This window comes from Melanostigma gelatinosum (genome assembly GCF_949748355.1).
Source record: "Melanostigma gelatinosum genome assembly, chromosome: 6".
Lineage (NCBI taxonomy): Eukaryota > Metazoa > Chordata > Actinopteri > Perciformes > Zoarcidae > Melanostigma > Melanostigma gelatinosum.
The window spans coordinates 12,685,300-12,701,734 of NC_136639.1; the positions used below are offsets into that span (position 1 = coordinate 12,685,300).

Genomic DNA, 16,435 nt, shown 5'->3' on the forward strand with positions numbered 1-16,435 from the left:
CTGGAGTTTCTATTTGCGCATCAAATTATGTTGTTTGAGTGTTTTAAACATAAAATGACAATTACCAAATTATTACTCAACTATTTTAGGGCTCATGCAGCCTTCCTGATCCTCACTACATGTGTAGCATATGAGGCTGGCACCTCGGTGTGTCCGGGTTTGCCATAAGGTCGGGTCAGGCTCTGAGCTCAGCTGGGGAAGATGATGAATAATAACTGGGAGGTGAGCAGATGAGTACCTGAATCCTGCCAAGTCCCCTCTGTGAACGAGGATTGCCTGCAGAAAGGGCTCCAATAATCAAGTGAGGGCAATGGAGTCAAGTGACCTGCCCGTATGATAGGGCATGGCCCCAGTGGCCCCTCTGGCCTGTGCCTCAGTGGGAGATAATGCACCGCCTCTGCAGATCCCCAAACTCCCCTCCATGTCCAGAACAAGGTCCCTCACCCAATAGAGGAAGCACCTTTAAGGGAAACTGAGGGGTGAGGCAACAAACTTTACACTGAATATAGAGGTATAGTCTACGAGTCATGTGGCAGATTTGACTTGCATGACAGTCATGCATTATTCGTCAAACTTTCTCTTTCCCTTTTCAGGGGAAGAACCAACCGTACAGTAGTTTTAGGCAACATTTCCTCCAACCGAGAACGTCACACTGAAGATCACTTTACTGTGGAGTGACGATCAGACGGAGAGTCAAAACCAGGCGCTGCTTGTAAGGCTTTCCACGCATAATCCTGTCTAAAGCTGTGCAATCATTGGGCGCAATCCAAAGTGAGGCAAATTCACAATATCTGGTGCTATCACACTGGCTGGTACCCTGCAAATGCCTATCAAGTGACCTTAAAATAGGCTGGTGTCTGTCTGTTTGTAGTGCAGAGACGCTCCCATCTGCCTGCTCATGGAAAGGACAGATAGTGTCGGACCTGAGGGCGATGTTAAAGTCTTCCTGCCTCCCCTTTTGTTTCCACCTTGCTTCTCCGTCTGGGTATGGCAGGAAGATCAGGACTGCTGTGAGGTGACACAGAACTGCTACATTTAGTGGTGTGGGCGGTGTCCCTGTTAAACCTCTTATAGTGTCTCGAAAATACTCAAAACCAAGTGATCCTGTTCATCGCAGTAGAGTAAGAGGAGCCATATCAGGGTAAGAGCTTTACTGAACATTCATATTCATAATAACGCCATCCTAATGTCATGAGGGGGACATTCTTTATGGGCATCGGAGGTCAGGGGTCAGCCACAGAGCAGTGCCTCTGGAGTAGAGACGCGTTTCGCTCAGAGATGCTTCAGCGGGGCCGACGACTGCTGATGAAGGACCTGGGTCGAGGAACGGTGTCACACTGTTTGGCTGCTGCTCTCAGCTCACAGCCAGCTGTCAATATCGCAGCCGACATCGTTACCAATTACACCCAACCGGGGACTGCATATTTCAAGAGATATGTCACATGTTGATTTATATTTAGTTAGTATTCATCACCCGTCACAAATCGCAGGGAATAAATAAAGAATCGCTTGGGTCGTTTATTAAATGACCCAAGCAATTAAGACATTATTGGAATATTTGCTGCTTATTTGTTTCTGTTGATCAACTAATTGATTAATTAACTAACTGTTTCTTGCTGCTAATGGTTATTTTCATTACTGATAGTCATTTGGTCATTTTGGCCCATCACAATTTCTTACAGTCCGAGATCATCAAATTCCATGTTTTATCCGTCCAACAGTCCAAAACAAAATGTACATTGTGTTTACCTTCACTTATGACAAATAAAAGCAGCAAATCAAGTGACTACCTGTAACTACAAAATATTGGGCACTTTTGCGATAGATTGATCTGATATTTTCCTGTTGATCTACTAATTTATTAGCTGTTTCAGCTCTTTGATTATTCATTTCAACAGTGAATCATAATATTAAGCTGTTCATGGGTGATAGGAGTTGAGGAAAAATTAAGAAACTTTTACCTCGAACCAACAAGCATCTGTTAAAAAAAAAACACAACCAGCCAAAATCCGAAACGTCAAAGTGTTCCTTTAAGGCAGCCGACTCCTGGCTGAAACTCAGGCCTGCTGTAGCAACCAAATCCTGGCTCTCTTGACTCCACGCAGCTCTGATTAATGGTAGAGGCTGTGGGTGGGTGGTAGACATGGATCTGCCCATTACCACACTGCAACATTGCAAATGGCTTCAATTACTGTGGAGTGTGCTGAGCTGGCAGTAGGGGCTCTAGGAGGCAAGATGAGCAACGTACACCATCCAGCAGCTAACTCCACTGTGATCCGTTCATTCACACAACATGATCGTCGTTTGCATCCTCTGCTTCGTAATTTACTACGAAAAGAAAGAAGGGAACTCGTCAATTTTTTGTCAATAATTCTGATGCAGTTTGTTTTGTGACCGTCCCCCCTTTTCTTGTTTCTGATCAATACAGTTGAGGTCCCATTCAGGAGGCAGGGGCCGGCATCCGTGACCAGTGCATGTGCAAACTACCGTGTGGGCTGAAACAACATGGCCTCTCTCAAGGCCTCCGTTTCCCTGCCCGGGAAACGCTAACACTGTTTCCCTTGACAAACTGACTCGGTGGCACTGAACAGTAGCAGGACATATTGAGGGCTTGCCAAGTGGCTGACAAGTATCACAAGGGCCTGTGTGCCCACGCCTGCCCCCCACCCTGGCACAGGGGCAGCCTCCAGTCAGGGACAGCCTTCCTGAGCCAGAGTGAAGGGGATTCCCCACCATCACGCCCCTGTGCCTGGTGCCAAGAGCACAGCCCCCCTGGAGATCCTTGTGTAACAAACCAGCTGTCTCCATAAGTTCACTGACCCACATTCATAACCTTATCACAGGAGGCACAACAGCCCTGCTCCACCTCCCATTGTTTAACCCCTTTACTACTTAAGCGATGGTCAGAGATGAAAAGAAAAAAGACGACAAATTTGCGATGAAATTGAGTCAACGACTGCGCTACTGGAAGTGGAAAACGATCATTAGGAGTCTCCCACCCACGTCTAAATGCTCTCCCTTTGCAAATCACATCAATTAATGTCATGGGCTATGAAAAATGCTCTCTGTGTCATACCACATGGAGGGAGGACAGACGCTAATAAGTGAACATACTTAACGGAGGAGGTGGGGAGACATGGGATTCCCTCCGTTCCTCTTGTCTGTGCGGGAATACCGCGCTCATGGCCAAGTGAAGGCCATCCATAATACAGCAGGTACACCACTGAATTCAAGCAAACCAATAATAACTGTAAAATTGAATATTTTTCTGTTCATAAACCCTGGTTAGGCTTTCACGTGTCATTCAGCGTCTATTTCTATTATAACCCTTTTTTACAAGGGCAGTTATCCTCTCCAGAATTGACCCATCAAATGAGACATTTGATTATCCAAGAGTGAATTTCTTAATTAAATTATAGATAGAACAGTTTGCAAGAGAGAGGATGTGCAACAGCGGGAGTTAAACTCATCCAGTCGATTAAGGATGGGTGGATCCACTCAGCTCGATCGCTTCATGATGAGGGGGCAACTTCTGTGTTGGAGCTGGATGCAGAAAATGAGTATGCTCCAGTTAATTTAGCAGAAAAAGGTATATTAAAATATTCTAAATAGCAGGCTATTATTCATGCTACCATTTCTTAACCCTAACTAGTTCTGACACAGTGAATATTATAACAATACCTTCTCAAATTTCAGAGTTTGGATATGTAAAATACTCCAAAGTACAACTTTGACATTTCTTTTTCCAGAGGTTTTAACATCAAACAGACCTCAGCCTAATATGCCTTGATTGTTTGCTGACATAGCTGTCAAAACTTCAAACAGCAGAGACTGGCAGCTCCACTCATTCACGGCCACACCGCCCTGATCTCCCCTCAAATCACTGGCTGTGACCCGAGTAGAACAGACAGACGAGCACGCCTCCTGTGGGGTACCGCACTGTACATCCAAGTGCAATTGCCCACCTCCAAGAGACTTTTCTTCAGGGGGAGGAAATCTCAGAGAACCTGACGTATAAACAAAACAATAGTTCTGCTTTCTGCCAGACAAACACTGTAGTCTTTTGAAAGACAAACTGACAAAATAATCTGGTAATAATATCAACAGTAATAAAGGTTGTAAGTTGATGTACACAGTTCATGTGTCATGACGTGGTCAGGCAGACTCGTGCAGGTCTGCGTGGGAGACTTACCTCATTAACATTTCCCTTGTTAATTCAAGCACTTGGAGAAAATTATCTTTCGAAAGTAACTCCAAATACGTTGATAAAACGCTCATAATTGTTTTTTGAATTACGCATAATGGTGTGTCCTGAGAAAACACAGCCACGGACCAAAACCTGAGCTTAAAGGTGGTTAGATGGTGTCTGGCTGGAGTGTCTCGGAACATTATATAATAAATCAAATTACTAATTCTAGCAGCTTCAGTCTCCTAATATGGAAACATTACACCCTAAATAAAGGATTAAGCCCACTCAAACAAATGATGCAACACCTACATCAATCTAATGTTGTAAAATGACACAACTTCCTACTGTATGACAGGAAATAGAATCATCTACTTGCTTAAGCGCCAAAAAATCCCTGCAGTATATATAGGTTGCTAAAACATAAAAAACTATTATGTGGTAAATTGGAAAGACAGTGTTTGGGCCTTGAGTTTTAATTCCTTGGTGCAATCTTTCTATTGCTGATTCAACAACTAACTGTTGGCAGTTGTGTTGATCAGTGTTGTATGATGGATGATCCTGCAGGAGCCAACATGGCTGTGAACTCAAGGTGCTGGTGAGCGGAGTCATTACCGCGGGAGGACTTCTCCTGCTCAGTGAGTGACACTGGTGCGTCTGGAAGCTGCTCGAACAACATGAACTGGTAGCGGTGAAAACCAGATTTCTGTGGCGGGGTTGGAGGATGGTAGTCTGCGTGGAAAAACAAAGAATCAGAATGAGGAGAGCTGAGATCAGTGATATTACAGAGCAATATATATAATTTTCACAATGATGCAACTCAAATCTAACAGTGGGCTTAATCTTTGAAATCCTAATTCTTCATCCTCTTTATGAATCTGGATTATTTTTCTAGATTAAAAAAAACAATGGTAGCTGTAGATCCATAACAATTGTAACAGTTAATTCCTAGCGTTCTTCAGTCACTCTGGGTTGTGGGATATAAGCGGGCCACTTTTCCTTTGGATAAATCCTCTTAAATCAACACTGAAGGACAGTAAACACCAAAAATCACTCTCAGGGTTCACATCTGACTCTCAACTCTATTGTTGCTGTTACACTCGCTCACAAATGCTAATTCGGGCAGAACGACGTGATTGGACGGGTTTATTACAGTCCTGTAACAACCACAGACACCAGATTTATTCCTTTTTTTTGGTCAGAGCATTTGATTAATTGATTGCCGTCGGGATGTAATGAGAATTTAAACAAATATAACAAACATGTTTCTGAAGATTACAAACCCTACCTTGACGCTACTACAAGCATGTTTCAATTTGTGTTAAAGTCTGCAGTCCCTGTGGACAAAAGCAAGTGTTCCCGAGCACCAGATTCCATTTAGAAAACCTTGTTTTACTGCAGCAGGGTCTGACAGTCTGCCCTGCTCACTCCTGGTTCTGGTTCTTCAGAGCCTCCCTTCCCTCCAGTAGGTCCAGCTATACGGCCTGGGCCTCGAGCAGCGTGGTGTCTGTGATGGCTCTGGTTCTCAGGCCCCCCTGGAGCCTGAGCTGAAGGAGTTTCTAATGAACCTGCATGATTTCATCTGATTTTGTTCGAAACCCGGTGGCACCAATGAGGCATTAAGAATAACTGCATGGAAACCTTCTCGCTGCTAGTCTTCCTCACTTATGTAGGTCATAAAGAGGCATCAGGATTAAATTGAGACGGTTATATAACCAGTTTAAAGTTCCTCACAGTAACTTTCAGGTAAATTGCTGAAAGTGACAATGAAATAAAAACTAAATGTAAACGAAACAAAAAAATGAATCCTAAACAACACAAATGACGAAGACAAGCTTATATAATGAAAGTAAACCAAGATATAATGAATTGAAAACCATACTTACCAGTGAGGGTCTTTCCACGTATCTGTCCGTTCTTGAGCGCATTGCCCTGGTAATTCAGATAGTAAGACGGATAGTAATGTCGGGTCAATGATCGGTAAAAAAAATACGAATTAAAAATGAAATCAAATTATACAAGAAAGAAGAACATACAGTGGGACATTACACAGCTTCCTACAACACAACATGATGCCACAGCCAACTGTTACACACTCCCTTAGCTCACCGGTCAGTCCTTGAATTAGCACCCACTACCAACTTCAGAAAGGTGGGAGTGGCCCTTTAATTCCCAAAGGCAATTTTGATTCTGAGCCAATTTTGTCACAGTTTGACAGACATATACTGTCATATCAGTTCCATAGATCCATAAAACATTGAGACTTGGGTGATGATTGGAAAGAGACAATAATTTGTCGCTAGTATCTAAAAATAAAAGAGCAAATTAAACCACTGAGTGGATTTCTAGGTAGCAATTCCCCATATTATTAATTGTACATCAACTTCCTGTTGCCTAGAAACAGATATCGTGTCACCCGATGTGAAGCGCAGATATTATTCATAAGCATTTTCTACTGTATATTTGTCAGGTTAAACTCCCTCATCCCCAGGAAGCACACATTTAAGCACCTCGCACTGCAAATTGCACACAGGAATGTTTGTTTAATAGACTTGGCTGCTTATTGCAAGACGGCTGCATCCTCGAGTGGGAGGAAAAGAACTAAATGTGTTGTATGTGAAGTGGCCCTAAAACCCACTTGAGGTAAGCATGGAAGTCCCCATCGAAAGCATCAAATATCAGGTCTCAGCACCTATTTCTGTCCTCTTTTTGTCCACACACAGGCTCCCCCCACAGGGTGACACAGGTACTGTGTTACTAGACAGCATGCAAGGACAAAAGACAAGCAGGATAGTTCGTTTTTTCTCTCATCTCTTTTGATCCTCAGATAAAATACAGCTGATAGTGATGTAGAAACCTTAAACCACGTTCTCTTTGGGGATGTGGACTTAACCAACTCAGAGCCTACGATGGTATGTTGTAGATTACCATCTTGGGAATAGTGCAAACACATTTTTCACTTAGCAATTACAATCTTTTGTTCAATAGGGAATGAAAATATTACACTGTTGGAAAGATGTATTCTTGTAGCCAGGAAATGAGAAGATTTTGCTTTCTGGTCATATGTGGAGATTTAGGAGATTGGACGGATCACAAATGCGGTTTGGAGTTAATCGTGACACATGGTGCCAATTAAATTGTTACAAGTCTATTGTCATAAGTACATAGTATGTCCTTAAATCCACACCAGATTGACTTTTATTTAAACACAACTGCTTCATGTATTTTTGACTCTTTCAGTAAAGAAACATAGCAGCATTAAAGCACGTGTCCTCTGTTACACATCATCTTATCTGTAAGTCTGTAACTGCTGTTTAGCAGGTTTAAGTACGAGAGTGCAGAGCACCAGTGTTTACACAGCCTGGTAGAATTCAGAAGATTAGTTTCAACTGCGAGTATCTTCTTCATCCACTGATCAGTGAGAAAAAATGCTTTATTTAGAAATAGCAAGAGTCCTGCAGCCTGCAGGATCCAAACCCATTGCCATAGCAACAGGTAGTCAACATTTCCTCACATCTTAATATTCGACTCTCGCTCGCTCTCCATGGCACCCTCTGCATTTTTTATTTCATCACAATACAGAGAGTAAATGCAAAAATATAAATGCAGCCAAACATTGAAAGACAAATGAATCATGTGCATAACTCACATAGAATCACATGCATTGATACTCAGATATACACGTCTTTAAAGTAATCAGTTCTGTGGTTGTGGTGGTTTTAACTGCTCCCGAGCAGAGCTGGTGTCACAGTAGTTGTGACAGGGCAGGGCAGTGTGAGGTCGCTGACTCTTGGTGTTCACTGGGGAGTGACGGACTTGCTCACACTAATCTAAAGGACATTCTCACATGGTGGGCGGCCTCCCTCAGGGACCCTGCTGTGGGGGCGGGACACGGAGCCTGAAAACTTTTGACCACTAAATGATTGACAGCCGCTCGCTGTGTTAATTGTGTTTTTTTTTTTTGTATTCAGAAAGGTTCAGCTTTAAGTGTGGGTTTTAATATGGGGATAGTTCTATTCTTGCAGTATTTTTTTATAGGTAGAAATACAAGTGCAAGGTTGAAATGTTAAGTTTCACAAAAACATCCGGGGACCAAATGCAACAACAGCACGTAGAAGTACTGAAACGATGATATCGATGGTCCTAGCGTTGTTTGAGCGCTTCGTATTCATCGTAGTTTGACTTAATTCAATTAATCTAATTCAAACCAATCATGGTGAACGATTTTCTTGTTAACCCCACCCGTGCACAATCTGGGAATGATGATGTCATAGATTAGTGCTATAACATGATTACAAGGCTCACACATTGTCTGTTGTCCCCACCAATGTGCTGGCAAACGAGCACTTAGTTTGGGCTCTCATTTAAGTTATTGCTGCATGGAGATGAAAAAAACTGTATGAACACTTCATACACTAATTAATATGGATACCATGTCTAGTGACAATAGACATTCCAAAAAAATTAAACCTGATGGATGTCATTGCAAAAGCATAAGAAGATGAATTAAATCACGGTTCAATAAATATATTTAATAAATAAGTAATAAAGCATTGGTGAAAATTTGATGCAAAACAAGCATGTTGGCTTCTTGTTACGTCTTATAAAGTAACAAGATTACTAGAGAATATAAAGAGAATAGTCTCCAGTATATCATACTTTGTGTATATTATACATCTGTTTCACAAAATATCTCACATACATACACTAAATAGTATGACTTGTGCAGTACAGCACACAGGTGCACTGACCAGCCGTAAACCGTTGTATTTTTGGATCACGCTGGCCTCAAGCGGAGGATCAAAGTTACATTACATAAGGCAGATGTCAGCGAAAACAGCAGCTTGGACGATTGTAATTGTATTGTTTGCTCATGATAGAAATGCAAAGCATAGCATATTATAGAGATATAGATCCACTGGTCACCGATAGTCTCTGTCAGCAACGTGTTTAATCTGAAGCAGTCGACTGAAAAGCAGCAGAATATTAAAAAGTGCATCTTTACCACGAGATCCCAATAAAGTCCTCACGGCGCGTCTGTGTCAGTGTTTCAACTGTTGAAATTATGTCATTTCAACAGCTGAAAGTTGAAAAACACGAGGAACTGATTCATTATCTATGCAGTTACCAAGGAACCCACTATCAGTGTTTCTAGATATTCTCTCATGTCGGCGCTGCATTTTAAATTCACATGTTCATGAGTTACATCATGTCCTCTAGGTCCAATCATGGAGCTGAATATATACAACACCACCTAATGGTATGGTCTATATTTACAAGAGTGGAATGTTTGCTCTTTAAACTCTTATTGTTTGATATAAAAGTTACATACAAACATAAACAGTGTACCATATACCAGGGTCACATGAAATATCTCAAATCCATTGTTATTGTTCTTTATGTTGATCTATATACTTTTGGATATATATTGTATTTATATTGTACATAGTAGTTAAATGTTTCAATGTTTCTGCTTACCTCTGTTCTACTTTGCTGTCTTTAATGTCCTTTTTTATATTTGTCTTGTTTATTTGTAAATTCTATGTTGAGAGCAACGTGAAACCCGGAGTCAAATTCCACGTATGCTTATGCATACATGGCCAATAAAGCATCATTAACCTACTGTTACCATAACGTATTATTTACTCATGTAGTGGACAAACCAAAGATGTTTTATTCGACTGTTAATCAAACAAACAGAGAACAACACAAAGTTCTTTGGTTGAGTTCATGTGAGAGTTATTAAGTCAAAACAAAATGAGAGTATTTTACATCTCATACAAGGGGAATACCCATTCTTGTGGCTGTGATAATGAATCACACACTGAGCTGTGTGGGAGAGGCAGAAACTGACAGCGAATTACACTAAAAGCATCAAAATGGATGTGAAGTATTTTACACACTTAACAGAGAAGAACATTATTTAAAAAGGAGAGCTAACAGGGAACCAATGAGGACTGAGTGGAGTTGTTAATTCAACCATACATATCAAAAGTAAATGTAAATCCAGACAATACTATCGGCTAAATATTTGCTTTGTTCCTAAATGTTAACAAAACTACATTCACATTATGTCTTCATTTGTCTCTGCTCTGTTCAAATGTAGGAGCCATCCGCCGCTTTAGACGCCAGAGCTAACTGGTGGCCCAGCTTGCCTTCATGTTTTACTGACTCTATTTCACACTCTGACTCAGACAAAAGCAGAAAGGATCCCGAAACAACCTACACGTTTATGAGCAATGAATAATTCTGAAAATATGGAAAAAAGGCAATGCACCAGGGCTTTTTCTGCGGGTCACGTAATAGCCTGACACTCCAACCACCAATACTCAGCGCAAACAGCTCTCGCTCTCTGTTCCAACTGAAACACGAGCGAGGCTTATCCAGAACAACCGATTCATCACAATCCACCCCATGAAGGAATATGTTCAGAGTTCATAGCAGCACTCTTACCATCCTGAAAGTCTTGGATGGGACAACGATGCACCTCCTTTGGGTCTGAGAGTGGCCACGGTATCAGCAAGAACTTGCTCAACATTTGAAATGACTAACATTATACATGAATTGTTCGTCCCTCTCGGCCTCAGAGGAGAAGATGAGCTGTGTGTTTGTATAACGTGTCTTCGTAACTTCCGCTGGGAATCCTCTGACAAGAGGTAGGAGTCCGCGAGGAGGTGGTGAGAAGGTGCAGGGGTGCGGTTTCAACAGGAATACCCACTTGTCCAACAACCCTTCTCATTCTCCGTGTGTGGGAGAGTGCTTCCCTTTGTCAGTTACTCATGCACCTCCATGTATATACACACACCACCACTTCCCTCCTCCTCCCTTGCACACCCTGTAAACCCACACCTACGACAATCAGCACCCACGTCCTTCTAATGCAGTTCTGAGAGCATCATTCTCCCTTTTACTTGCAGTCAGGCTAACAGACGGGGAGAGAGAGCATGACAGATGGTGTTCACAGCTCTATTTCTGAGGCTGGACTTGTACTGCCACCGCACCCCCCTCCAACCACCCCCCCCCCCCCCCCCCTCGCCTATTCCACTCAAGCCAAGTGCTTATGACTGCCTCCTTATCTTCGCCTCAGTAATCAGCCCATTCATTTGCAGGGTTATTGTGAATTAAAAGTCTGCGTCTCACGAGGAGCCTCACCGTTTACAGGTTAAACACAGTGAGGTTTTTTTTGAGGAAGAAAAGACATTGAATGTGTTCGTAACAACCTAATTTCTTTTAGGATTTCAGTGTAAATCTGACACTTGTGAATTTAAAATGAGTGGGTGAAAAGATTCTCTGGTATAACGGGTGAAAAGAGACCACCTGACTTTTGAGTTCATGTAGTATGCAACAAAAACATCGTATGCAACAGTTTACTGACAAAACAATGTAGCTGTAAAGCAGTTGTTATAGGTAGAATAAGTGTCCACTGTCAGATGCTTACTGCCGACACTAGAGTCCCATATGTCTACAGCAACCCTAAACTGGAGTAGTGGGTGCTCTGAAATTTGCAGTGCATGATGTCTTCATCCACCTTACTCGCGTCTAATATTCTGCAACCTGGAGTTAATGCTTCTGCATTATGGTCTATCGGTCCTCCCTGACTATGGCAGCAACAGCGGGCCATTCTGTGTAATGGTCTGGGCTGCCCCTCACACATTCCTCCTCGAATTCTACAGGTCATTAAAAAACTACAGGACACAGAGGCTGGAAGTTGATGCATTGCTCTAGATATGATGGACAGGAGAAACCATCTCCTTACCAGCCACATCTACGGGGATCCATAGGGCTATGGTGTACCATGCCACTTGGTAGTCTATGACTTTCACTCATATATATACACATATGTAGCTCCTGTATCTGAGGCGAAACACAGAGACTGAACCCGGTGCTGATGAATGGCATCATAGCTCAGCTAACAGATGGCTTCACCCTTTCAACTGCACTGCAAGCTTAAGCTTCATCATATTCCTCTCCTGGTGCTCTTCAAAAGCCGATCTGCAGCCCATGCAGGTCACGATGAGCTGGGACCTGCCATCTTCTTAAAGATGGCACACAAACAGACCTTGGCAAAGCCCAGTGCTGCATGAACTGGGAGCAATGTCAGCCTTTATTTTACAGCACGCAAACTTTACTTCTTGGTTGAGCAGCTGGTCGATGTGTACGGCAGTCATAGCGTGTACAAGATATGTTTTTTTCATGTTTTGCAAAGTACAAGTACTGTATTGCTCCCCCCCACTCCCACGTCCCATCAAAATAGGGAAAATATAGTAATATCAATTAATCAAACTTAATTCATTTCAACAGTTATCACATGAAATAAGTGATACTGTATTGGTTCAATTAAAATTTTTAACACAGATTTGTTAATCATAAAAATAAACAGCTAAATTTCCTGAAAAAACAAACACCTATTAAAACTGAACATCATTTTTTTCTGGAGTCTCCAGCTACGGTGAATGAGCCTGAGTTGCTTGGGTCTGAGTAGATTGGTTGGTAGAGCACCCTAATGGAGATCAGCTGAGCGGGATGGATTGGCCTCAGCAGGACAGGGTGAAAGTCAGTGGGGGAGTCACCCATGATCTGCTTCAGCGCTTCAACAAATGAACCCACTTAACAATAGCCTGCTGGACTAATGGCTTCAGTAAAGAAACTCATTTGGCTTTGGTAATGAACTGAGTTGGAAACATAAACAGTCTAGTCATTAAGTGAACTCCAGCCATCACTGACATCACCCGACACACTGCGATGCACCAAACCGACACTATACGCCGGTCGAGCTCATTAGTAGGGAAGCATACTATTACTCAAACCACTGACTTAAGAAACTACCCACCCAAACTCATTATCACACTCATCTATTCGGTCCAATTTGCATAAATTACAAATCTGCCTCAACAAAGTGGCCATGCTGGGCTGGTCATCTCATTCTCATGGAGCAGATTGGGCCTAACAGGGCAGAGTGGAGGCCACAACGAGAGCGTTTTAATAAGATAATTTCCTCCAACCTGGATGCTGCTTCCGAGCCCGAGCCCGTGTGTGTGTGTGTGTGTGTGTGTGTGTGTGTTAGTAGGTATGGGTGCTGATGAGTCTGTACTTTAGTACTGTTGAGGGAAGCCCAAGCGTGAGTTCCCAAGGTAACAGTCGGTTTGAGTGGGGGCTGGCTGACTCATTTGAAGGGAATCCTGGAACCTGAACACGGCTGCCCACTCGCCCCACCCCCAGCTTCATCAGCACAACAAGCAAACAAGGCTCTGACATGTCCCCATGTCGGGCTTCCCACTGACGGGGGTGGCACTGGAAAATCCCAGCCTACAAGTAGCATCAGAAGACAGGCACACAGAAACACGAGGCCTTGCTGCTCCACGGCTACAGCGGTGTGCGGTGGTAAGACGAGAAATCCGTGGAGATAGTAAATTAATAGATTATAATAGACAAATACACCCAGGCACGTTCTGAATTTTGATTAATACATGAGAGGACGGGGGAGATGTAAGGGGGTGGGGAGAGTAAGAGGAAGATTAAGCTTATTAAAATTGTCAATGGCATAGAATTAAAACATTTTATTTTTTTTTTGTAAGTGTGAACGGTGACACAAAATAAATGAGTATTGAAACCCTGTGGGCCCGTGGCATGGAAGAGGAGAAAGAGAAGTGAGAGGAAGAGCTGGAGGATGAAGGAGGAGTAGGTGGACAAGAGAACAAACTCTTTGCCCACACAATTAATCTAATTGTTAAGAAATTAAAAGAGATCAACAGGCGTGTAATTGACCACTTAATTAGTTCAAGGTCAGTCTATTCTTCTGACTTTGCAAGGACTGTGGACCGTGGCGCAACAAAACAGCGAAATTTGGCTGAAATATCCTTAAATTGCAATGATTAGATCGATAATTACTTTATTAATCACGCAAGGGGATTTATTATTTGTTTAAAACAGCCACAAGTGTTTCCACACAGACGTGGCATAGTTTTCCTAATGTATAATAACTGTTTTATGTAGCATTAATGCAATGTTGCATTATTCATAGAAAACAAAGGCAACATCCCATTTAAAAACGGAATAATAATTCTAGAAGCAGTAAAATCTGACCATCAAACTAAAACTGAACACGTAGCCAGTAATCCTCGCTGTTGAGAGCAGCCATTTCATTTGCTTCTGTCCACCGTTCTGTCTGTTGATAACTCGATAGTTCATTCAGTGTCTTTAGTCATTAACAACTGAGAGCTGGTACAAAGGGATTTAAGAGGCAGCATTACTGTTTTGAATCGCTGGATGTTTAATTCTTCTATTATAATTGAGGTAGGAACGAGACAGAGGTTATGGTAACTGCTGGAAACCTGTCCCACTTCACAGAAAGGTTAATGAACCTTACAAGTCCTATGGGAGATGGAGTATGCTGTTAATTTGACAAACGTGGGAAATAAATGCTTTTATGCTTTTATTGACGGTGACCAATAGCGGCCTTTGCTGAAATGAAAGGTTTTAGTCTTTTGGGTGCTTTGCTATGAGGCAAAACAATAATGTGGAATGCATTTGTTGGAAGAAACTAAGTACATAATTGTTTGAACAGCAATTTCAGGGCAAAAAGCATCTTCATTATTAATTCCTACTTTTGGGGAACATATACTGCGCAAAATGTACAGTAACCTAATTCATGTTATGAAACATCTGCTTTTATTCTGAATACATTTGTGGCAATGAGGGATTTAAAAGAAAAAAAGCTGTATTTTAAAATCTACATATTTTCAAAATCCATTTTATGCACCGTTGGTCTGGACAGCATTTTAACAGGGCATCAAGGGTATAATATACTGAAAGCTGGAGAGGAACATGCGCAACAGTGTCGGCGCCAACCTGATTGGGTCTGTGGGTTCGAGGGATTCAATGCAAAAGGTGGCTGTGATACATCAGGACAGAGGTTTTAGGCACAGGACCAACTCTGTATACAGTGTGCATGATTAAGAGATTAAACGGATAATCTCCATCACATTCAAAAGCCTGACGGAGGCAGGGATCTGGTTTCACAGAGATAGACTTTCACCATGGCTTAAATCTCACCAACAGTTCAGATAAACGTCCAAGTTCATCAGCTGCTTAGAGCTTTGTCGTTTTTTTAACGATCTTATAGGCGACACAAATTTCGGTGAAACTCGTTACACTATGACTCTTCTCAATTACAAAGATGATAATCTTCCTGGAAGAATCAAACAATTGATTTATCCAAGCATCTCTTTTTTCTCGTCAGCAGGTGACATTAATGGTTACTTGACAACAAAATCTTTTTTTTGTCAAACTCAAATTTGTAATTGATGACCAGTTTTCTGAACTACTGCCCTACATGGTTAGGAGATGGATTACTTAAAGGTGCATCATATGAGATTGGGAGAATTTCTATTGCCTCTCAACAGCTCTCAACATGGCGCCGCCTGATCCGGCGGCCCGTAGCTAACGGTGCTAACAGCGCTAAAAGTACAAACTACAGCCAACGTGCTGACAGAGCCAACAGTGTGTGCGCTAACCAGATGGTTGGTGCCACACTTCTGCAACAACGCTGTCGGTCGGGACGGCGTTATCAGCTGTAACGGCCGAATGAGACTAGTGCAGAGCGGCGGCCGTGAGCTAACCAGTGGCGCACGCTCACAATCACAAACATGCACTAAAAGCAAAGCAAAGAGAAGCTCGCATAACAACACACACAGAAGAAGAGTAACTTCAGTCTCGTCTCCGGTAGACATTACTCGACTTTATCTTTACATAGCTGATACTGGTTTGCTGCTATTCTAACGCGCTCGCGATTGTTACAATGGAAAGACAGCTCTCTAATATAACTCTTTCATCTCAGGCAGCGGTTTAACTGGTATTCGACGAGTCAACGAGCAAAACTATAACCGTCCTAACCTCATAGACTCGTCTAAGACTGTCCTAATCTTATTAGGACAGTCTGAAACCGGCCTTGGTCTTCTTCTTTTTGATACCCCCTCTCTGCTGAGACAGCTCGCTCTCTCCGTCTCTCACTCTTTCTTTCTCCGAGCGATACTATGGGCACTGTTTCCTGTTCCTGTGCGCACAATGTTTGCCAGAGGAACACACAAGAATCTGAGCTCCACAATCCCTCTTAACCTTTGACCTTGGCTTATTGTTACCTGTGAGCAGCACTGTGGCAAACATGTTGTACAAGTACAGTACAGCCCTGCAAGCTGTTTGTGTTCTGCAAGTATGGAGGGCAGGGGAGGAGGGAAGGAAGAGAGGGAGCTA

The 16,435-nt window shown here is 42.5% G+C and overlaps 1 protein-coding gene across 1 annotated transcript in view; it reads right to left on the bottom strand.

The window, feature by feature from the left end:
• The window catches only part of pebp4 (phosphatidylethanolamine binding protein 4), a 44,826-nt gene that overhangs the window by 1,204 nt on the left and 27,187 nt on the right, over positions 1–16,435 (bottom strand). The window contains exons 3-4 of the mRNA XM_079270040.1: positions 6,073–6,118; positions 4,802–4,918 (exon numbers count right to left, since the gene is read on the bottom strand). Coding sequence (XP_079126166.1) covers positions 4,802–4,918; positions 6,073–6,118 — 163 coding nt within the window. The remainder of the gene's footprint in view (positions 1–4,801; positions 4,919–6,072; positions 6,119–16,435) is intronic.